The sequence below is a fragment of the Odocoileus virginianus genome, chromosome 20 (assembly GCF_023699985.2).
Source record: "Odocoileus virginianus isolate 20LAN1187 ecotype Illinois chromosome 20, Ovbor_1.2, whole genome shotgun sequence".
Classification (NCBI taxonomy): domain Eukaryota; kingdom Metazoa; phylum Chordata; class Mammalia; order Artiodactyla; family Cervidae; genus Odocoileus; species Odocoileus virginianus.
The window spans coordinates 14974322-14995478 of record NC_069693.1 but is presented as its reverse complement, the minus strand read 5'-3'; the positions used below and the strand labels follow the sequence as shown (position 1 = coordinate 14995478).

Below are 21157 nucleotides of genomic sequence, written 5' to 3'. Positions count from 1 at the left end.
CATCACTGACAGTGGACTAAGGGAAGGGTCCACTGCTTGGTGTCAGAAATGTTAGAAGCAAAGCATAAAGAACCCGGGGGTGTGTCTCAGGAGGGGAATGACGGCCAATGAAACGCAGGCATGGGCGTGGCGCTGTCAAACTTCGCAGGGCGGGACCGAAGAGATCTAGCCAGAAAGAGGACCCAAGCTGAAGCCAATGATTAGCCGCCAGGTGGGCGGGGCGTCGTCCTAAGGCCAAGGGTGGAGCCAATGAGAATCTGCGCCGCGTCCCTCATTGCCCCCGCCCCCGTGGAGCGCGCGCGCCAGAGCCACGGGCAGCCGTTAGAGGCGGGGCCTGCAGCCGCCCGCGCGCGGCTCGCGCCCTCCCCTTTGTGTCGCCATGGCGGCGGCATCGGCGACGAGGACGACGAGCGAGGGGTCCAGCGCGGCTGGCGCCTGAGGAGGCTACGCGGCTATGGTGGTGAGGCGCCCACGCGGCCGTCCGTCCTGCGGCGAAGTCAGTCTGTCCGCGCGCGGCCACGCCCCACGCGCCCCGCCCCTGGCCCCGCCCGAGTCCGCGGCCCGCACCGCCCCTCACCCCTCATCGCGATCCCTCTCGTACCCCGACCTGGTCTTGGGCTCGAGCCCTTACCCCGGCCCCGCCCCCTAAGCGCGCATCTCTGTTCCACGCCCTGTAGGGCGGGTGACAGTGGCCGAAGACCCAGTCTTGGGAGGAAAAAGGGCTGGTCCAGGGAAGGACCCCGCATCCTCTAAGTGGCCCCCGCGGGGCCTTCTGAGGGTCTCCGAGTCTTCCACCAGCACCTGTCCCACAGCCATCCTCAGCATCGTCATTCCATCCTCCTCCTCTCTCTGGCCTAGACCCCTCCTCCTCCTACCATCAGCCCCTTTCTCATTCTTGAGCCCCACCCCCACCCGGCTCCATCCTCAGCCTGACCCTTTTCTTCTCCTTTCTCATCCCATCCCAGTCCTTCTCAACCACCCCTCCCTTACCCCCTCCCCGCATCAGCTTGGACCTTTAGTTCAGCCTCTCCGACTGCTCCCCTCCTCCTTACTCCACCTCAATCCCCAGCGTGCATTGTACCCCCCGATGTGATCATGGGTCCTCTCCATCTTCTTGTCCTCTCTCGCCCTCCCCCACCATCTCCCTCTCCCACCATGCTGCTCCTGCTCATTCATCCATTCATCCCCTCACTCCCTCACTTAGCATTCACTGAGACCTCCATGTAGCCCCTTTGCTCCAGGCACGGAGAAAGTCAGAACCCACCCTGCCTTGGGGAACCTCATGGGCTGGAGGGGGACCGATTCAAGGGTGAGACCCAAAGGATGAAGTCGGGGTTGTAGGAGAATGAAGGAGGGAGAGGCTAGGACCCATTCTGGGAAATCCTCATCTGGCAGATGGTTAATTTATTCATCAGATTTTACCCAGCCCCTGCTGGGTGACTGAGCTGGCACTGGGCATTGGGACCCAGAGAGGAATCAGGTGCAACCCTACTTGTGAGGAGCTTCAATTCTCTGCCCAGCTCTGTGCAGGGCAATGCTGGGGGAGTAGGGACTGAGCCTCAGTCCCGTGGGGGAGATGGACTTGTCACCAGATGGGGACATCTCAGAGCGCACAGGGCTGTAATGAGGGAAGTTAAGGCAACATCATCAAGCCTGGGATGGGGGAAAGTACCATGAGAGTCAGATCTGAGTGCTAAGTGAAAGCATGGGGAAAAGATGGGGATGAGTGTTCCATGCAGCGGCAACAGCCTTTGCAAAGGCCTAGAAGACAATGAGAAGATGATTCTTTTGTTGGACTCTTAGAAGTCTGAGAGCTCTAAGGTAGAGGCAGTGGGAAGAAATGAGGCTGGAGAGGTAAGCAGAGACCAGAGTGTTTAGACTTTATCTTAAAGGCAACAAGGAGCCATTGAAGATCCCTGACCTGGGGAGAGACAGAGGTAATTTGTGTTTTGTGAAAGTGATACTGACTCTTGCTGTGAAGCAGCGGGCAGGAAGGGAGAGGTGGAAGCAGGGAGACTGATGAGATGGGAGCTGTGATTGTCCACACATTGATGAAAGGCATGGAAAGGCACAACCCCTTCTCTCCTGGGGCTACAGGAAGCTTTTAAACAGGGAGAGATAGTACCAGCATGCTCTTGCCCTGAGGCACCTATGGCCCCTGCTCTTCCAGTCCCCCAGTCCAGACCACACATGAAGAAGCAGACCTACCCTGAGCCCAGCCTTCACTTCCCCCTGACCTACCCCTCTACCCCATGCTCAGGACAGTGTGTGGAGCAATTCGGGCCTGCAGGCCCAGGCTGCCAGATAACAATGCTCCCGTTGTCTCTCTGCTCCCATCTCTGGGAGCCTCTGATTCTTCTTTCTGCTCTACAGGCTCGTAGCACTGACAGCCTGGATGGTCCAGGGGAGGGCTCAGTGCAGCCCCTGCCACCCGCTGGGGGACCCAGTGTGAAGGGGAAGCCTGGGAAGAGGTGAGAGGTCAGGGAGAACCTCAACCTAGGAGGGGAGCCAAGCATAGGGCTGCTAGTGATCTGTCCTCTGTCCCCCAGGCTCTCGGCTCCTCGAGGTCCGTTTCCCCGGCTGGCAGACTGTGCCCATTTCCACTATGAGAACGTTGACTTCGGCCACATTCAGGTATGGGGGTTGCACCCAGGTGGGTAGGCGGGATCCCACCCAACCCTGAAGCAGCATCAGCCACTTTACCCCTGAAACGTCCCCCCGGGCTGCTCGGTGGCAGGAGATGCAGGGCAGGGGGGAGACTTGTTCCTTCATTCATTTGTTCCTTCATTCATTCAACAATGACTTTTTGTTAGATGTGAACTTTGTGCCAGGACCTTGGACTCTGACTGAGCCATCACCAGGCCTTGACTGTGGGGAGACCCAGGAGACCCACCCCTTGATAGTGCCCATCTGGAGAGGTCAGGACAGGGACAAAAGTGAGACCCTCACCTGGGCCTTTTGTTTCCCTCTGCAGCTCCTGCTGTCTCCAGAGCGTGAAAGTCCGAGCGTCTCTGGAGAGAATGAACTGGTGTTCGGGGTGCAGGTGACCTGTCAGGTGTGGCCAGCCCCCCCGCCTCTCCTCTGGCCCGGTGAACTGACTGCCGTGGTCCTCAGCTCAGTATAATGAAGCCACTGTATCCCCCTGTCCTTCCCACTCCCGCAGGGCCGTTCCTGGCCAGTTCTCCGCAGTTATGATGACTTCCGTTCCTTGGATGCCCACCTCCACCGATGCATATTTGACCGGAGGTTTTCCTGCCTCCCAGAGCTTCCTCCACCCCCAGAGGGCGCCAGGGCTGCCCAGGTAAACTACTTGTCCCAGCCCCTGCTTCAGCCAAGGTGTGTCCTCACCAGTGATGGGTGAAACCATCAAGGCAGGAGAGATAGATAAATATTAAACACTGTTATGTTCTGAGTTCCAACCAGTTGGGGGCCTCAGAACTGCAGCAGGGTGACTCCCTTTAGTTTTTAGTATCATGGGGAGTTTCAAGGGGCTCCAGGGGAGGAGGGTCAGAATGGCCAGACTGCTAGGCGCACACAGGGCATTGACCCAGCCTATTTATCAACTGATATGACAGTATTTCAGTACCTCACAGCAGAGCAGCACCCATGTGTTCACGTTGAATTTCAGCCCTGCCAGAGGCAAGCCAGGGCAGTACAGGAGGGCGGTGGGCTCTCTTGGGTGGGGTCTTCTCACAAACCCCACTCTGACAACCTGCCCCAGATGCTGGTGCCGCTGCTGCTGCAGTACCTGGAAACCCTGTCAGGGCTGGTGGACAGTAACCTCAACTGTGGGCCGGTGCTTACCTGGATGGAGGTGGGCCCGGGCAGGTGGCTTGGAGTTGGGAGTGAGGGAGGGATGTCTGAGGAACAAGAAGCAGCCTGGGAGGGTGTGTGGGCACAGGAAAGAAAAGAACCGGAGTGGAGGAGGCACTGGTATTTCAGTATCTGTGTGGGCGCTTGCCTGTGAGAGAGAACGCAAGTGGGTGCGTGCATGTGTGTGTGTATGTGTGTGTGTGCAGGTGTTGGGCTGTGGTAATGTGAGAATTTCAAGGTATATTGGTATGCTAGCTAGAAATAGGTTTGGCTGTAGCTCGCAGAACGCCAGGCTAAGAGTGCAGGTTTTCGGATAGCAGATATGCAATGTTTGCTGTGGAGGATGTGGGTGTAGGAGTGAATCAGGATGGTTTCGGGCAGGGGCATCCTGGGACACGGAAGGGAATTTGCTTTGGAAGGGGCAAGAGTGTAGGTGTTTTACCAATAGCTCTGAGTGACAGGGGCACTCAGGTGGGGGGCAGGGGGTGGCCTCCAGTGGCGGAAACTTCTCGGTCTTTACTGTTGCCTTCTTCTGGCCTCTCCCTGCCACATCCCCCTCCATCTCAGCTGGACAACCATGGCCGGCGACTGCTCCTCAGTGAAGAGGCCTCACTCAACATCCCTGCAGTGGCCGCTGCCCATGTGGTAAAGCGGTACACGGCCCAGGCACCTGACGAGCTGTCCTTCGAGGTAAGGCTGTGGGGGAGCAGACTCTAGCTGGTCTCCCCACTTTATCCGTGCCTTCTGACCCTGCCTCCTCGTGCCCACCCACACCCAGGTAGGAGACATTGTTTCCGTGATTGACATGCCACCCACGGAGGATCGGAGCTGGTGGCGGGGCAAGCGGGGCTTCCAGGTGAGCCTGGCTCGGGCTGGACAGGTGGGGCTGGGGCACTGCACCAGCTCAGGTGGCCCTGTCACTGACCCCAAACCCTCCTCAGGTCGGTTTCTTCCCCAGCGAGTGTGTGGAACTATTCACGGAGCGGCCGGGTCCAGGACTAAAGGGGGGTGAGTGTCCTGGGCAGAGTGGGGAGGCCCTCCTGCATCCTTTCCCTGCCCTCCATCCTTTCCACCATTGTTCACCCTGCAGATGCCGATGGTCCCTCATGTGGTGTCCTGGCTCCCCAGGGTGTTTCCTCTCTGACCTCAGGTAATGCGAACATTACCCGTTTGTAATTCTAGGGGCCAGATCCTGCCCTGTCTCCCCATGCGACCCTGTGTGACCTGCCTTTATCTCCACAGCAGTGCCCCGGCCGCGGGGGAAGCTGGCTGGCCTCCTCCGCACCTTCATGCGCTCCCGCCCTTCCCGGCAGCGTCTGCGGCAGCGGGGCATTCTGCGGCAGAGGGTGTTTGGCTGTGACCTGGGAGAACACCTCAGCAACTCAGGCCAGGACGGTGAGGCCCGGTCCGCCTCCCCTGCCCTTCCTCCCCACCAGGCTGTGACCCATCCAGCCCCGAACCCCCGCTTTCTCCCAGTGCCCCAGGTGCTGCGCTGCTGCTCTGAGTTTATTGAGGCCCACGGGGTGGTGGATGGAATCTATCGGCTCTCGGGTGTGTCATCCAACATCCAGAGGCTACGGTGAGGACCCTCCACCAAACCCTTCCCTCCACACACATTTCTTTAGTGTCATCTCTAATCCAGTCCCCGTGCCATGTGTTGGGGACACAGAGTTAATGGGAGTTAGGAGGACAAAGGCAGGGTTGGATCAAGGGTGGGAGGCACAGGGAGGGCTTCCTTGAGGAGGTGACACCTCAGCTGGGGTCTGAAAGGTGAGAGTAGGACAAGCATTCAAAGTGGAGGGGTCAACCTTCATGAGCACCTCCCACATGCTGAGCATTAAGCTCTAGAGACACCATGGTGAATGAGACAGCCGGAGACTCCTGCCCTCATGGGGTCCATGTGCTGGAGGGAGAGGCAGACAGGAAAGGAGAGAGTTGTCAATAGGTGACAGGTGGCCTGGAGAAAAAGAAGACGAGGTAAGGGAGATCATAATAAGAAATCAAGGTGGGTGGAGAAGGCCTCCTGGGAGAGAGCTTGCTGTGGAGGAGGTGGGGGAGTGAGCACTGTGGTTGTCCACCTTGAAGGGAACAGCCAGCGAGAGGGGAAAGTGGCAGGAGATGATGTCTGAGAAGTGATTAGGGGCGAGTAGGCTCATGGGGCCTTTTTGATGGCTGTTAGGCTCTTGGCTTTTACTGGGAGTAAAGCAGGAACCACAGGAAGGATTGTGGGCCGAAGACGGGCAGCAGGCGGAACAGGCTAAGAAGTGGGAAGCACTGAGGCCTGGGCTTCCAGGCGAGAGCATAGAACCTGAGACCGAGGTCCCATGTATAGAGCTTTTTCACCTGAGAGGGTGAGACACCGCCAGGTGGTGAGCAGAGGCCACTGGGATTTCAGCTGCATTTTCCAGTGCCTCTTGGAGCCAGGAAAATGGCACAACTTTGTGGATGGAGCGCAGTCACACTCTGGAGGCAGATAGACTTGGGTAGCTACAAGCAGAGTGTCTCCCACCAGAGCCTCAGTGTCCTCCTGTGTAAATGGGGCACCCTTTGGCATGCAGTGTTGTTGGGGGGAAGGGGGCTCAGTAAGGTACTGCCTCTGAAGACCCAGCACAGGAAGAGGGTTGCATCTGCCTGTGGACACTTTGGGTGTGGGGACAGGACCCGGCCCGGTGGGCCGTCTCTGACCTGCATCTTCTTCTCGACATGGTGGCCTCAGGCATGAGTTCGACAGTGAGAGGATCCCTGAACTGTCTGGCCCCGCCTTCCTACAGGACATCCACAGCGTGTCCTCCCTCTGCAAGCTCTACTTCCGAGAGCTGCCCAACCCCTTGCTCACTTACCAGCTCTACGGGAAGTTCAGTGTGAGTGAGGGTGACTGCGAGGTAGAAGGGGCTGGGAGGTGGCAGCCCAGCCCCCTCACACTGTGCTCTGTCTCAGGAGGCCATGTCGGTGCCAGGGGAGGAGGAACGCCTGGTGAGGGTTCACGATGTCATCCAGCAGTTGCCCCCACCGCACTACCGGTAAACCAGGAGGGGCAGGGAAGGGTGGTGGTGGACTCGCAAGGGAGGTGAGGCTCAGGCGTCCCTCTCCACTCCACCCCCAGGACCCTGGAGTACCTGCTGAGGCACTTGGCCCGCATGGCGAGACACAGTGCCAACACCAGCATGCACGCCCGCAACCTGGCCATCGTTTGGGCACCTAACCTGCTACGGTAAGCTGGCAGCTCACCAGCCTGCTCCCCCAGCTCCCTACCAACCCCCAGGCTGGACCTGGAGTCTCTCCGCCACACACCCCCCCACCCCAGGAACCATCCAACTTTGGCTCTTTTGATCATTTCACCCAACACATTATTTCTTCTCTTGTAATTTATTTATGGTTGTGGGGGTCTTCGTTGCTGCGTTGGGGGTTTTCTCTAGTTGCAGTGAGCAGCAGCTACTTCTTGCAGTGCACAGGCTTCTCATCACGGTGGTGTCTCTTGTTGCAGAACACAGGCTCTAGGCTCATGGGCTTCAGTAGTTGCAGCATGTGGGCTCCAGGGCACCCAGGATTCAGTAGTTGGTGGCATAGGGTCTCATGAGCTGTGGCTCACCAGCCCTAGAGTGCATGGAGTCAGTAGTTGTGGTACACAGGCTTTAGTTGCCCCAAGTCATGTGGGATCCTCCTGGACCAGGGATTGAACCCACGTCCCCTGCGTTGGCAGGCAGACTCCTATCCACTACCACCAGGGAAGTCCCTCAACACGTATTTCTTAAGTGTTGAGTGCCCGTATGCCAGCCCCTGTTCTCAGCACTGGGGACACAGTGGTGATCAGGAACCTATGCTTTGAGCTCACAATCTCATGCGGGAGATGACAGTGGACATTACCCAAAAAAAAAAAAGAGCACCATGTGACAGTGATGAGGGCTGAGGAGAAAGATTACAAAGTAGGGAAGGGAGATCTGGTCAGTCATGGCATTTGAAATTTTTAGATAGAGTGGCAGGGAAGGCTTCAGGAAGAAGTCCTCCTTGGCCAGCAGCAGGGTAAGCCTGAAAGGATTTGATGGTGACCAAGACAGGCAAGTTCTCTGTCCTGGAGTAGTTCAGTTCTTCTTGGGAATCAGATAAATAAATAAAATAGCTAGTATGTGGTAGATACAAGAACTATGAGCAAAAATAGACAGACCTGGGATATATAGGTTTACAATTTTAAATAAAATAGGTGGGGAAGACTCTGTTGAGAAGGCAGCATTTGAATTAACAGCTGCAGAAGGTAAGAGAAGGACCTGTGTAGCTGAGAAGGAGCAAACCAAGCAGAGGGAATAGCAAGTGCAAAGGTCCTGGGGCTGGGTCAGGTTTTGGAGGCCAGTGTCATGAGCTGAGTAAGAGAGTGCAGGGTTGAGGGGGAGGAGTTGGTAAGATCAGAGAGGCGATGAGGGAACAGACAGGGGAGTGGCTTACAAGTTGTGGGTCATGGTGAGGATCTGGCTTTTACCAGGAATGACATGCAGCCAGAGGAGGGCTCTGAGCCGGGAGGGCCCTGATATGTGACTTAGGGGTTCACAGGCTCCCTCTGGCTGAGTGTGGGGAGCAGACCATAGGGGTTTGAGGGGGAGCAGGGAGAATAGGGAGGAGGCTGTGTGTTGGTCCAGGAGGGAGAGGATGGAGGCGGGGCCAGAGTAGGGGCATGGGGAGTTGAGTTCAGATTCTGCATAGAGTTTGTGGGTGGAGCAGTCCACAGGGTCTCCTGCAATTGGATGTGGGTGTTAGGGAAAGAGGGGTCAAGGGCAATACCAAGGTATTGACTAAGATGGGATAGGTAGGGAGGGAGCAGGTTCTGGGGAAAGGCTGAGAATCTGGTTATAGATGTGATCAGTTTGATAAGGTCAGAGACATTGAATGAGAGTCACTGCTTCCACAGTGCCCCAACCCCCCCTGGCCAGAACCCACCAGCTGGGGCTCCAGGCGCCCGCCCACCCTCCTCCTCCTCCCATCCAGGTCCATGGAGCTGGAGTCAGTGGGGCTAGGGGGGGCAGCAGCCTTCCGAGAGGTGCGGGTACAGTCGGTGGTGGTGGAATTCCTGCTCACCCACGTGGATGTCCTGTTCAGCGACACCTTCACATCTGCTGGCCTTGACCCTGCAGGTATGCCCATCCTATCCCATGTACTGACTACCACCCCCCCATCATCAGGGCTGCAGTGGGAGGGCAGGTGGGCTCCCAGCCCCATCCCTATCCCACTGAAGCTGGACCTCCCTTCTGGTTCCTTGAGGACCCCGCCCCGGCCTCTCCCTCCCCTTCCCCCCCCTTCTCATTTCAGCTCCTACGCTCAGGATCCCCACTTCTTGGCCCGGACATCGTTCTTCCTTCACCCCTTGTAGCTCCTGGGGGCACTTGGGGCCATGGGTCCACCTGGGAGGAGGTGGGAGGTCCCCAGACTTGACCCTGCCCTGGCCCCACCCAGACTCCCTGCCCTGCCCCGGACCCCAGCCCAGTCAGGACTCAGCACGTCGGAGGGCCCCCTGGCCCGAGGTAACTGAAGCCAGAGCCGCTGTCCTCACTGGCTGCTGGGAGCTGCCTCCTCATCAGCTCGTTCTGCCTCACTCCTCCTCCTCACCTGCCTGCTGCCCACCCATTCCCGCCTGATCCGTCCTAGCCCCCTGCCTTGCCAGCCCGGGTGGGCACGCTGCGGGGCCGGGGCTTGGGCTGTAGCGCTTGGCTTTGCCTGTGGCCTTCAGCAGCCCCAGGGCTGACGGCTGCCCCCTCTCCCAACTCCCCAGGCCGCTGCCTCCTCCCCAGGCCCAAGTCCCTTGCGGGCAGCGGCCCCTCCACTCGCCTGCTAACACTAGAGGAAGCCCAGGCTCGGACCCAGGGTCGGCTGGGGATACCCACAGAGCCCACAACTTCCAAGGCCCCAACTTCACCTGTGGAAAGGTGAGTAGGACGCCCAGAAGGGAGGGACTGGCCGGGGGACCCAGCTCCTCAGCTGGCCTCCTATGTCTTGACCCAAACTCCAGGAGGAAAGGGGAGAGAGGCGAGAAACAGCGGAAACCTGGGGGTAGCAGCTGGAAGACCTTCTTTGCACTGGGTCGAGGCCCCAGCATCCCCCGAAAGAAGCCTCTGCCCTGGCTAGGGGGCACCCGGGCCCGACAGCAGCCTTCAGGTCAGAAACCGGCAGTGGGCGTGGTGGCTGGAGAGGCACCCTGGAGTGCGCCCATGACCCTTCATCCTCTCCTTGCAGGCTGCCGACCTGACACCGTCACACTGAGGTCTGCCAAGAGTGAGGAGTCTCTGTCATCGCAGGCCAGTGGGGCTGGTGAGCACGGGGTGACCCCTGCCTGTGCCCAGGTGGATCTGGGAGGGACTAGGGCTCTGAGCTGGCCTCCACATAGTGTTCTTCGATTTGGGGGTCCTGGAATTTTTTGTTATAATCTGGACCTTACATACAGTAAGTTTGATAAAGCTTCACTCTTGGTTCACAATGCACTGTGGTCATTGGCCCATGCAGGGTCCTTCTAGTCTTTTGTTCATCCCTTTTGGAAAAAACTAAATAGTATCATGAACACCCATGAACCCACTGGCCAGAACTAAAGGCCTCCCACCACAGTACCTGCGAACTCCTCCCCCTCCTACCTGCTGCCTCCCCACATCAGGCATCCTCTGATAGTCTTCATCCCTTTGCTTTTACAATTATGTCACATACAGGTGTAGGGATCAACAACATACCACCAGTTGTTTTGAAACTTTGATTAAAGAGTATCATTAAAAAGGGGTATCGTGCTGTGTGTACTAACTCATCACTACGTCACAGGTTGCCGTCAGCACAGCTGGTGTAGCTCAGGTTCCTTCCTCTCCATCACTGTCCATTGTCGAGTGTGGGTATTCCTCAGGGGAGGGGGTACTTGTCCATGCCCCCCTGATGGATCTGGGGGCTCTGACAAGCGCGCCCAAGAGTGGAGGCGCACACTGTACAATACGCCCACATCCAGCTGTACAAGACGAGGCCCAAGTAGTTCCCAGATGTGGTCTCCCCAGGCTGTCCTCCCAGCCACCGGGTTTGAGAGCCTGTTGGTCTCGAGCTTGTAGCCAGTGGGGTTGTCAGACTTTGTTCTTGCCACTGGAACAATATAATTCTCTTCATGGACTTGCCATGATGTCCTCTATCACCCGTGAGTCTGCACAGCTCTCCCTGGATCCCCAGCCATCGTGACCCTAGGCAGGGATGTGTCTCTGTGTGTTATTTCCCCAACTTACTTGGGGGGGTGTGTCCTGTTCTCACTGATGTTATCTGGGTAGGTAGTTCTGACCCCTGACCCCTAACTCCCCCTCCCCCGCACCGCCCTTCCAGGTCTCCAGCGGCTGCACAGGCTACGGCGACCCCACTCCAGCAGTGATGCCTTCCCCGTGGGCCCCGCACCCGCTGGCTCCTGCGAGAGCCTGTCGTCATCCGAGTCCACCGAGTCCTCCTCCGAGTCGTCCTCCTCCTCTTCCTCCGAGTCCTCCACAGCTGGGCTGGGAGCACTCTCTGGCTCCCCTTCACACCGAACCTCGGCCTGGCTAGACGACGGTGACGAGCTGGACTTTAGCCCACCCCGCTGCCTGGAGGGGCTCCGGGGGCTTGACTTTGATCCCCTTACCTTTCGCTGCAGCAGCCCCACCCCCGGGGACCCGGCACCTCCTGCCAGCCCGGCCCCCCCAGCCCCTGCCTCTTCCTTTCCACCCAGGGCGACCCCCCAGGCCCTCTCGCCCCGAGGCCCCACCAGCCCTGCCTCACCTGCTGCCCTGGACATCTCGGAGCCCCTGTCTGTGTCGGTGCCACCCGCTGTCCTGGAGCTGCTGGGGGCTGGAGGAACACCTGCCTCAGCCACCCCAACACCAGCCCTCAGCTCCAGCCCGGGCCTGCGCCCCCACCTCATCCCTTTGCTGCTGCGTGGAGCTGAGGCCCAGCTGAGTGACACCTGCCAACAAGAGATCTGCAGCAAGTTGGCATTGCCTGGTCCCCGGGGAGCCCAAGGCCAGCATGGTGTGTCCTGTCCAGCCCAGCCCAGCCCACCCCCTCACAATCCCGAGGCTGTGCCCAAGACCTGGCTGACTCCTCTTCCCATTCCTCTCCTAGGTGCTGGTATGGATTCACCGCTGCTGCCCCCACCCCTGTCCCTCCTGCGCCCCGGGGGGGCCCCACCCCCGCCTCCCAAAAATCCAGCACGCCTCATGGCCCTGGCCCTGGCTGAGCGGGCTCAGCAGGTGGCCCAGAGACAGAGCCAGCAGGAGCAGGGGAGCACCCCATCTGCTCCTCAGTCCCCTTTCCGCCGTTCCCTGTCCCTGGAGGTGGGCGGTGAGCCCCCAGGGACCTCAGGGAGTGGGCCACCCCCCCACCCCCTAGCCCACCCAGGCAGCTGGGTTCCAGGACCCCAGCCCTCCTTACCAAGGCAACAAAGTGATGGGAGCCTGGTGAGGAGCCAGCGGCCCGCAGGGACCTCCAGGAGGGCACCCCGAGGCCCTGCCCAGGTCAGTGCCCAGCTCAGGATGGGTGGGGGGTGCAGGGCTGTGCCAGAGATGGCAGCCCAGCTCCTGTGTTCTGTCCCCCAGCAGGTTCCCACCCCTGGCTTCTTCTCAGCCCCCCGGGAGTGCCTGCCACCCTTCCTCGGGGTCCCCAAACCAGGCTTGTACCCCCTCGGCTCCCCATCCTTCCAGCCCAGCTCCCCAGCCCCAGTCTGGAGGAGCCCCCTGGTTCCTCCTGGACCACTGGACAGAGGAGAGAACCTGTACTATGAGATCGAGGCGGGTGAGGGGTCCCCCTACTCTGGCCCCACTCGGTCCTGGAGTCCCTTGCGCTCCATGCCCCCAGACAGGCTCAATGCCTCCTACGGCATGCTTGGCCAATCTCCACCACTCCACAGGTCCCCCGACTTCCTGCTCAGTTACCCACCACCCCCCTCCTGTTTTCCCCATGACCACCTTGGCTACTCAGCCCCCCAGCACTCGGCCCGGCGCCCCACCCGACCTGAACCCCTCTATGTCAACCTAGCCCTCGGGCCCAGGGGCCCCTCACCCGCTTCTTCCAGCTCCTCCTCCCCTCCTGCCCACCCCCGCAGTCGCTCTGATCCTGGCCCCCCAGCCCCCCGCCTCCCCCAAAAGCAGCGGGCCCCCTGGGGCCACCACACCCCTCACAGGGTGCCTGGGCCCTGGGGTCCTGCAGACCCTCTCCCCTACAGGGCAGCCCCACCAGCCTATGGGAGGGGGCGTGAGCACCACCGAGGGTCCCTGTACAGAAGTGGGGGGCAAGGGAGGGAGGGGGCTGGTCCCCCACCCCCCTACCCTACTCCCAGCTGGTCCTTCCACCCTGAGAGCCAGACCCGAAGCTACTGCTGAGCCAGAGCTGGGGGGGGACCTTCCTTTCTCTTCCCCTCTCACTGATCTTGGTCCAACCCAATCCCTTGTTTTGTATTTTCCTGAGCTTCTACCCCAGGTTTCTAACTTTGTAACTTGCCTTTGACGTGGGTCCCTAACCCGTTATCATAGCCTACCTACCCTGGGCTGACGGGCATACCCGTCCCCCCATCCTGGGGGGCCTCTCGCACAAATCTGAGAGGGTTAGGCTGACTCCTTACCCTCCCTTTCCCTCCAGGGGTCCTCAGCATGTCCTGTCCTGTGCACAGGGGGTGGGGGACTGCTCCTGCTATCTCCCCACACACTCCCTACTAAAACCATCTGACAAAATTAATGAATAAAAATGGTGAAAATGTGGCTGCTGGTGTCATGCTGGGGCCAGGATCAATGAATAGAGAGGCAGTGACAGGTGGGTTGCTTTCTCATTTTATCATTTCAGCAGGGGCTAAGTGGGGAGTCACTCCTGGGAGGTTCCCAGGGGTGACATCTGCAGATGAGGGGCCATGGGTGCCCTAACAATGTGTGTCAGGAGTGGGATTGAGCCTGGGCCCGTCTTCAAGTTGGCATCCACCTTGCAGCTCTGCTATGATCTCCTCCAGCAGATCCATCCTGGGAGAGGGTGGGGTAGGGGTGGGCTGAGGTTGACCTCGGGGAGGAGGAAGGGGCCCGGGGCCTTCCCACCAGCACCCCACTTCTCACTTCTGCAGGCTGGAGAAGCGACTTCCTCTGATCAGCTCAGGGCTGGGTACCTGCAGGAGTAAAGACTAGAGCTGCCACCGGTGGCCACGGAGCTCAGGAGGGCCCTGGGAGGGCGGGTTGGGGCAGGGCCTGGGCTCAGGGCCCTCTGCTTCACCTGCCCTCGTGGCCTTCCCTGCCAGCAGCCTCCAGGGCGTGGGAAGCCTCCCTGTGGGTCAGCAGGCAGGGGCTGGGCTCACGGGGCTGGGGGTCCAGCAGGGCAGCCCTGTGTGTGTGCCGCCGCAGCCCCCGCAGGGCTTGGATCTTGGCTGAGAACTTCCTCTCAAACCGCTCCTCAGAGCTCTGAGTCCCCAGCAGGGAGGCTGAGTCCTGAAGGCTGGCATGCAGGGCGGGGCCCTGGGGGAAGCAGGGTTGGTCGGGGGAGGGGGGTCACTGGTCAGTGAGGGGAATAGTGGGGGTCCCAGGGGGTCCCTGGTCAGAGGAGAGGCACCCAAGGAAATTGGGGTTGGTGACAACTGGGGGGAAGGGTCACGGGTGAGCAAATGGACGATGGCGCAGGACTCGGGGTATCCATACTGTTGATCTGGGCTCCAGGCTGCGGTCCAGGCTGACCCTGGCTGTGGGGCTGTGCCCTGGGCAGAGGCCAGGGCGGGGACTTGGGCTGCTGCCTAGAGTCAAGCTGCTGCCCGAGTCCCAGGTGGCACCCTTCTGGACTGTGCTGTGGCCCATGACCTGCAGAGAGTGATGGCAGAGGGCTGGCGTGGGTGGCCCACAGCTCCCTCGGTCCTCCACGTGCCTGTCCTGGCTCCTGCCTAGGAGGGGAGGGCCCTGGGAACATCACAGCGGGACACAGGCGCGGGAGCAGTCTTGGCTCCGGGAGCCACCTCACGTACAGTGTCTCTGGGCTTGTAGACCAGCTAGTTGGAAACGGGGTGGGGGCACAGCTGAGCTTTGCTCAACACCTGCTCCCATCCCCTGTGCCCTCTGACCTGGTGGAGAACCCTGGGGTGGAGGGCACTGTGTGGTCCAGTCCCTTGGGGGGCTCACCTCAGAGGCGGAGTCCTGTGGAGAGGAGGCTGGGTGTGGGACACAGGCCCTGCCCGAGGTTCCATGGCGACCACCCTCCCTGGCCCGCCTGTCCTGTACCTGGGCCACGGCCTCCCGCAGCAGGTATCGTGTACTCTGCAGGCTGCCACAGCGGTCAGCAGGCCCTAGGCCCAGCCCAGCCCGAACCAGGGCCTGGTAGGGGGCTGGCACCAGGGGGTCCAGGGCCGGGCTCTCACCCGCCTCCAGTTTAGCCTTCACCTCAGGCCCTTTCCTTCCAGCCCAGGGCAGCTCTCCTGTGAGGAAGCATGATTGGGGGAGCCAACCGAGGTGGGGGGCCTCAGCGGGGCTGGGAGCAGGGTTACTCACTGACCCGTGAAGACCTCCTGGGCCAGGACGCAGAAGCTGTAGAGGTCTGAGGTGGCCGCAGGCGTGTCACCGCGGATGAGCTCCAGCGGCAGCCATGGGTACAGCTCAGGAGGCGGGGGCAGCCCTGGGCCTGGGCCTCCCCAGGGGTAGCCCTGCCGTGGCCTGTGGAGGCCAAGGGACCCGGTGAGTCAGCGGCTGCCGGACGGGGCCACCGGGGCAGGACAGGGAGGCAGGCACTCACCTGGGCTGCAGCCAGCATTGGTGCAGCGGGCGCCCATGCTCCAGGCCGCCCACCTTGGCCAGGCCTGGCCGCACCAGCTGCACAGCATGGGAGCTGAGGCCGCCGTGAGCACGCCAGCGGGCCTGCAGGAACAGCAGGGCCTCCAGCACCTGCAGCAGCAGGTGGCCCGGCAGCAGGCCTGGCACGAGGTGGGGGGGCCCCCCTTCTCGTGGGCCCCGGGGGTGTAGCACCACATGCAGGGAGCCCAGCCACACAGGTTCGAAGAGAAGGCACAGCCCCGACAGGTCCTCCGAGGGGCACAGTGCCATCAGCAGCAGCAGGCTGGGGTGGTGCAGGGCGCTGGGCAGAAGGAGAGCAGGCTGCTCGTGAGGAGGCCCCAGCCTGCCCGGCCGGGAGCTGACCATCTGCCTCAGTCACCGGACAGAGGAGAAACGGTGACCCTGGGTCACAGAGCCTGGCAGCGGTGGGGCCAGCACCACTGTCCATGCTACCCTCCCACCACCCACTCCTCTCCGAGGCCTACAGAACTGGGTGCCCACTTTCCTGTGGTGAGGTGGGTCATTCCAGTAGGAGGGCTCCATGCCAAGTGCTGGCCCAGGGGTGAAGGCTGTAACCACGGCCACCACCACATTCCCTGGTCATCTATTTCCATTCAAGTCGGGCAGGGCGGGCAGAAGACGGCGGGCCTGGGGGGCCGGCTGGAGGGACCCACCTGCAGTGTTGAAGGTCAGCCAACAGCACATCAGCCTGGGCTTCTGGCACCTTCAGCTGCCGCACAGTCACGGGGTGGCCCCTCCACAGGAGGCTGGAGGAAGGCGGAGGGGAGAGAGCACGGGTCTGAGACAAGGGGTTTCCCGGTGAGGGGGGCAGGAGGGCCGGACTCTCCCCAGCTCTGCTGGACACCAGGCAGGGTGTGGGAGGGGCTCTCACTTGGCCATGAGGGTGTGGGAGCTGCTCCTGTAGGTGCGGTCGGGCTCGCCCTGCGCTGGTAGCAGCTCCTTGGGGTCCGCGAGGGGTACGCCTGTTACCAGCCCCAGTGGCCACAGGCTGCTCAGCTGGGGGTGGGGAGCGGGACTGTGAAGCAGGAAGAGGACGGACGCCGTGGTCACCACTCCCTCCCACATCTCCCGCTTACCTGGCCAAACCCTAAGGCAGGGACATGGGAGGGTCTCCTGGTCCGCTCCGGTCTCCATGCCCTGAGGTAAAGGGCCATCTGAGAGTAAGTCCAGAGAAGCCAGGCGTGGTGGGTGGGCAGGCCTCAGGATGTGCACCGTTACCTGTCCGCCTGCACCAGCCGCAGACCACCACACAGGCTGTGTCCAGAGCTGGCCTGCCACTGGCCCAGGGAGGCAGCGGGCGCCAACTCACTGCCGTGCACCAGGGCTGACATGTGGGCCCGGCACAGCTGTAACAGTTCCAGCATCTGGACGGGGCGAGGAGCATGCGGGGTGAGGCGTGGTGGGGGGCCTGGCCCTGAGGCCCTCAGCCCACCCTGGCCACAGCTCACCTCCCAGCTCTGCTTGGTACCACCTTGTTCTACCCAGTCCCGAGGGCTGCGCCCCTGCTGGTCACGCAGACGCAGGTCACCGCCTGCCTGCAGCAGGTGTAGGAGCACCAGGCTACAGCCCGAGAAGGCTCCCGCATGCATGGGTGTGCTGCCGTCCAGGCAGCGGCTGCAGCGGAACAGGGAGGACAGGAATGGATTAGGAAATGGACGGAACAGGGACAGGTGGTAGCAGGAGGGGAGCATGGAGGGATACGGGGCCACTATGCTCGAGGGAGGAGGACATCAGGATGGGGGGCTCACTTGGGGACATAGTGGAGTCCTTGAGAGGGTGAGAGGATGGCGATGAGCATGGAGGCACCGGGAAGATGGGAATAGTTTCTGGAGGACAAGAAGAGGTTAACTGAGAGAACAAGATGGGTCACTGGGGATAGGAGGGGATCTGAGAGACGTTGGGTCTCTGGGGAAGATAGCCCTGGCTCTCAGGCTTTCTGGGGCTCAGACTCAGGTCGCTGGGAGTTTGGGGGCATCACCACGTGTCCACTTACTGGTTGGGGTTGGCACCAGAGGCTAGCAGGAGCTGCACGGCCGAGCTGTGGCCCAGTAGTGCCGAGAGGAAGAGCGCCGTCTGTCCGGCCGAGTTCTCACCGTCTACCTGGACAACTGAGGGGGAGCGAGGCTTAGGACTATTCCCGCCCCTTACTCCAGGGGCAGACGTCCTGGCAACACCTTTCCCAATTCCCAGCCCCCATAATCCCTCCTGACTGGGTGACCCTTGATTCCATCTCTATGCCCTGGAACCGCCACCTTCCAGCCGCTGGGGACTCTGCCTCAGAATCCATCTCAACACACTCCTCGCCAGTAAGTCCACAGAACTGGAACAACATGACGTCTACCTGCCCTGCCAATATCTACGTCCCCATCCCAGAGTTGTCAAAAAATCACACAAAAGGGGTTTCCCTGGTGGCTCAGTAAAGAATCCACCTACCAGTGCAGGGGACACAGGTTCAATCCCTGGTCTGGGAAGATCCCACAGGCCATGGAGCAACTAAGCCCATGCACCACAACTACTGATCCTGTGCTCTAGAACCTGGGAGCCTCGACTACTGAGCCCCACGGCCTAGAGTCCATGCTCCACAATAACAGAAGCCACCGCAATGAGAAGCCCGTGGAGCACAACTAGAGAAAAAGCCTGCACGTCAGTGAAGACCCCAGTGCAGCCACAAATAAATAAATTTTTTAAATCGCACAAAGGTACCCAGGGCAAGAGGGTAAGGCTCATTTTTATGAGGCAAAATATGACTTAACTCCAAAACCAGATGAGAGTTTCCAGAACCAGAAATGAAGTCATACATCAATTCAAATTATGATCATATATGCAAAGCCCCTAAATAAAGTAAAAGGGGTAACCCAATCAATTTATTCCCAGAAGGCAAGGATGAATCAACAAAAGAATATCTATCAATGTAAAAAAACACATTCACAAATTAAAAAATAAAAATCACATTTAACTGTATCAGTAGATGCAGAAAAAGCACTTAGTAAAATTCAATACCAAAAAACAAAAAAAATTCAATGCCTACTTATGATTAGGGAAAAAATCTCTACCTCAGAAAACTAAGAATAGATGGAAAGTTTCTTACTTGATAAAAATTACAAATCAAAACCCAAGAGCAAGCAAAGTACCTAATGCAGAAACATACGACTCTTCTCTTTAATATCAATAATAAAAGAGATGTCCATTGATAACAAGGTTTAGGAGTTCTGGCCAACACCTTATGACAGAAAAAAAGAGATTGTGGTTTAAAGACTGAATAGCTGAGACCAAACTGTCACTGTCTGCAGATTAACAATGAAGTAAAAGAATCAACACACAAAACTATTAAGCAAGTTCAGAAAGTGGCTGGATACACAATCAACTTACAAAAATCAGTGAACAACAGAAACTGTAAGTTTGATCGTGTTAATTTCCTGCCTACAACTCCAGGGGTTTCCAATTACACACACACAAAAATCCAACACAATTCACACTACTCTTAAGGCCTGTTCCTGTCTGTAGTTGCTGTCTCCCTGAGTCCTTTTGCTCCCTGCTACTACTTACATATCCCCAGTTTTTGGGTCTGTGGGGGTTTTTTTGCTTTTAAAATTTATTTTTAATTGGAGAATAATTGCTTTACAATACCGTGTACCCAGTTTGTTTTGATTTTAGGGCCTTTGCACTGGCTATTTCCTCTGAAGTGCTTTTTCCCCAGCTGTTTCCATGACTGGCTCTTAGGCTGTGGGACCCAAGTATCAACCCATTTGAAAGCCCATCCTTCCAGGGTGTCTCCCTCATTCTCATCACTCTCTTAAATCCTCATTATAGATTTAATTCACAACGATCTGGAGGGTCATTTTCACCCCTAAGTCTCCATCACAGACAACAGCACCTTGGCACATGACAGGTGCCTGATACACAACTGTTAACTGGTCAACTGAAGTTGCATCCTCCTTTCTGCTCCTTGATCTCGTTCCCCCAGGCAGTTTCAGCAGCCAAACTCACCTCTCCGCAGGAGTCGGGTGAGGCCCCAGGTTGCGCCCCCAGCCACAGCCAGGCGATGCAGTCGGCCCACCTGGCTTTCTGGATCCGGAACACAGCCCAGCTCCACAGGGAATCGAGAACGCAGTGAGGGCATCTGTGGACTCCGTCAGCTCCTGGCCAGGGATCAGTGAGCAGGTCTCATGAGGGCAGGAGGACGTGGAGGACTAGATCTCTGGGGGCAATAAAGACAGAGCTGGCTGTGAGTCTTGGGGGGGCAGTCTGAGAAAGAAAGGCGATTTGGGAGGGGTGTGATTTGGAGAGAGGCGTCTGAATGAGAAGTAGGGTGGCACCTGGGAGAGCTTCAGATCAGAAGGTCAGGGGTCCAAGGCAGTCTAGGAGTGAAAAGAAGATAAGAAAATCTGCTCTCTGTGGCAGAGGGGTAGTAAGGACTATGAGGATAGGAGTCAGGGGCTTGGGAAGAGAGTCTGAAGACTACATAGGGGCGGGAGGAAGAGGGCTCTGAGGGTTAGGACCTGAGAGAGAGGTGCAGTCTACAGGCTGTGAGACAGGAGTGTCCAAGGAAGGACAGCCTGAGGGCAGGGTCTGCAGGCTGGGAAAGGGCCTTGAAGAGGGGTAGGGGGCGGTGGCTGGGGTCTGTGGGCTGAGAAAGGGTCTGAGGGCTGGGGGCATGGACTGAGCTGTAGGGAAGTGTTTGTGTACTTGGATGGGGTCTATGGATTAGAAAGGACAGAAGAAAGGAGTCTGAAGACTAACTGTGGGCTGGGAGAAAGGTGTGCAGAACTGAGACAGAGGCTGAGAAAGGGGTGGGGTCTGCGGGCACAGGAGGGGTGGGAAGGGAGAATGGGGGCGGGGCTCTGTGGGCTCGGGGAGGGGCCTGGTGGCCGGCTGGGGACCCAGTCCCTGCAACTTTACACCTACCGTTGAGCTCGGACACTCATCACCACGTGACTGCCACGTGACCCCACGCTGACGTTCCGGAGGTCTAGGCGGCAATTCCAGGCGCATGCGCATCAGTGATCGCCAGCCATCTTTGCACTTGCGCAGTAGCCTCCTGCCCCTGAAAGCTACTCTTATGGCCCTGAGGTGACCCGGTTGAAGAGACTGCATTGTCCACCCCAGAGCTGTGGCTGCTCCCTAATGTTACTGCCTTGTTGTTTGGAATGCCCAGCCTTTCACCATCCCTGTCCTCGGCTGTCTTCCTATAATTCTCATCCCAACCACACGGGCAGTTTCCTGTTCGTCTCTGCCCCAGTCTCTCTCCTTTGCCCCACATGTGGGCTCCTCAGTGTGCTGAACACCTCTCCCAGGACGTCCCCTGGGACCTTCACACCTACCTGGTCCCACACTGGCTTCAGTATCTCCTCCAAACTGCACTTCCTGCCAGATCCGCATCTTAAGAGTTGGTCCCACTGTCCCCTCTCACCCAGAGCCCTGGGTCTCACCCTGAATGTCTCCCTCAGATCCAGCCTATCAGCTCCATGGCCCTTCCACTCAGTCTCCTGGTGGTTATTTTCACTAGTCCACCCATCATGTGACAGCCAGGAAACTCCTAACTAAAGCCCTACCTGACTCTGCCCCTTCCC

At 59.0% G+C, this 21157-nt stretch overlaps 2 protein-coding genes across 5 annotated transcripts; one reads left to right on the top strand and one right to left on the bottom strand.

Annotated features, from left to right (window-relative positions):
* The first annotated feature begins 283 nt into the window (after positions 1–283).
* Positions 284–13535, top strand: ARHGAP33 (Rho GTPase activating protein 33). 4 transcript variants are annotated; one of them, XM_020871819.2, is made up of 21 exons: positions 284–460; positions 2374–2471; positions 2550–2634; positions 2975–3055; positions 3164–3301; positions 3722–3814; positions 4381–4503; positions 4592–4669; positions 4755–4821; positions 4904–4963; positions 5056–5208; positions 5290–5392; positions 6530–6674; positions 6751–6833; positions 6917–7024; positions 8788–8933; positions 9569–9722; positions 9806–9951; positions 10030–10104; positions 11137–11811; positions 11905–13535. In XM_020871819.2, the coding sequence occupies exons 1-21, from the start codon at positions 455–457 to the stop codon at positions 13158–13160; spliced, it is 3873 nt and encodes a 1290-aa protein (XP_020727478.2). In that variant the 5' UTR covers positions 284–454; the 3' UTR covers positions 13161–13535. The 4 variants fall into 4 exon arrangements, with proteins under 4 accessions (XP_020727478.2, XP_020727480.2, XP_020727479.2 ...); XM_020871821.2 differs by lacking the exon at positions 284–460 and having other exon boundaries at positions 11905–12296; positions 12381–13535; XM_020871820.2 differs by lacking the exon at positions 284–460 and having other exon boundaries at positions 11905–12296; positions 12378–13535.
* Positions 13536–13588: 53 nt separating this feature from the next.
* On the bottom strand, positions 13589–20443 carry LOC110123622 (inactive serine/threonine-protein kinase TEX14-like). Its single transcript, XM_070451882.1, has 17 exons — positions 20328–20443; positions 19575–19785; positions 17581–17695; positions 17336–17413; positions 17036–17201; positions 16806–16951; positions 16664–16724; positions 16459–16583; positions 16241–16333; positions 15529–15867; positions 15292–15449; positions 15021–15214; positions 14922–14936; positions 14451–14606; positions 14032–14270; positions 13878–13927; positions 13589–13787 (listed from the first exon to the last, which is right to left on the bottom strand). Exons 2-16 carry the CDS (start codon positions 19705–19707, stop codon positions 13909–13911), a joined length of 2037 nt encoding a protein of 678 aa, XP_070307983.1. The 5' UTR covers positions 19708–19785; positions 20328–20443; the 3' UTR covers positions 13589–13787; positions 13878–13908.
* Positions 20444–21157: the final 714 nt, after the last annotated feature.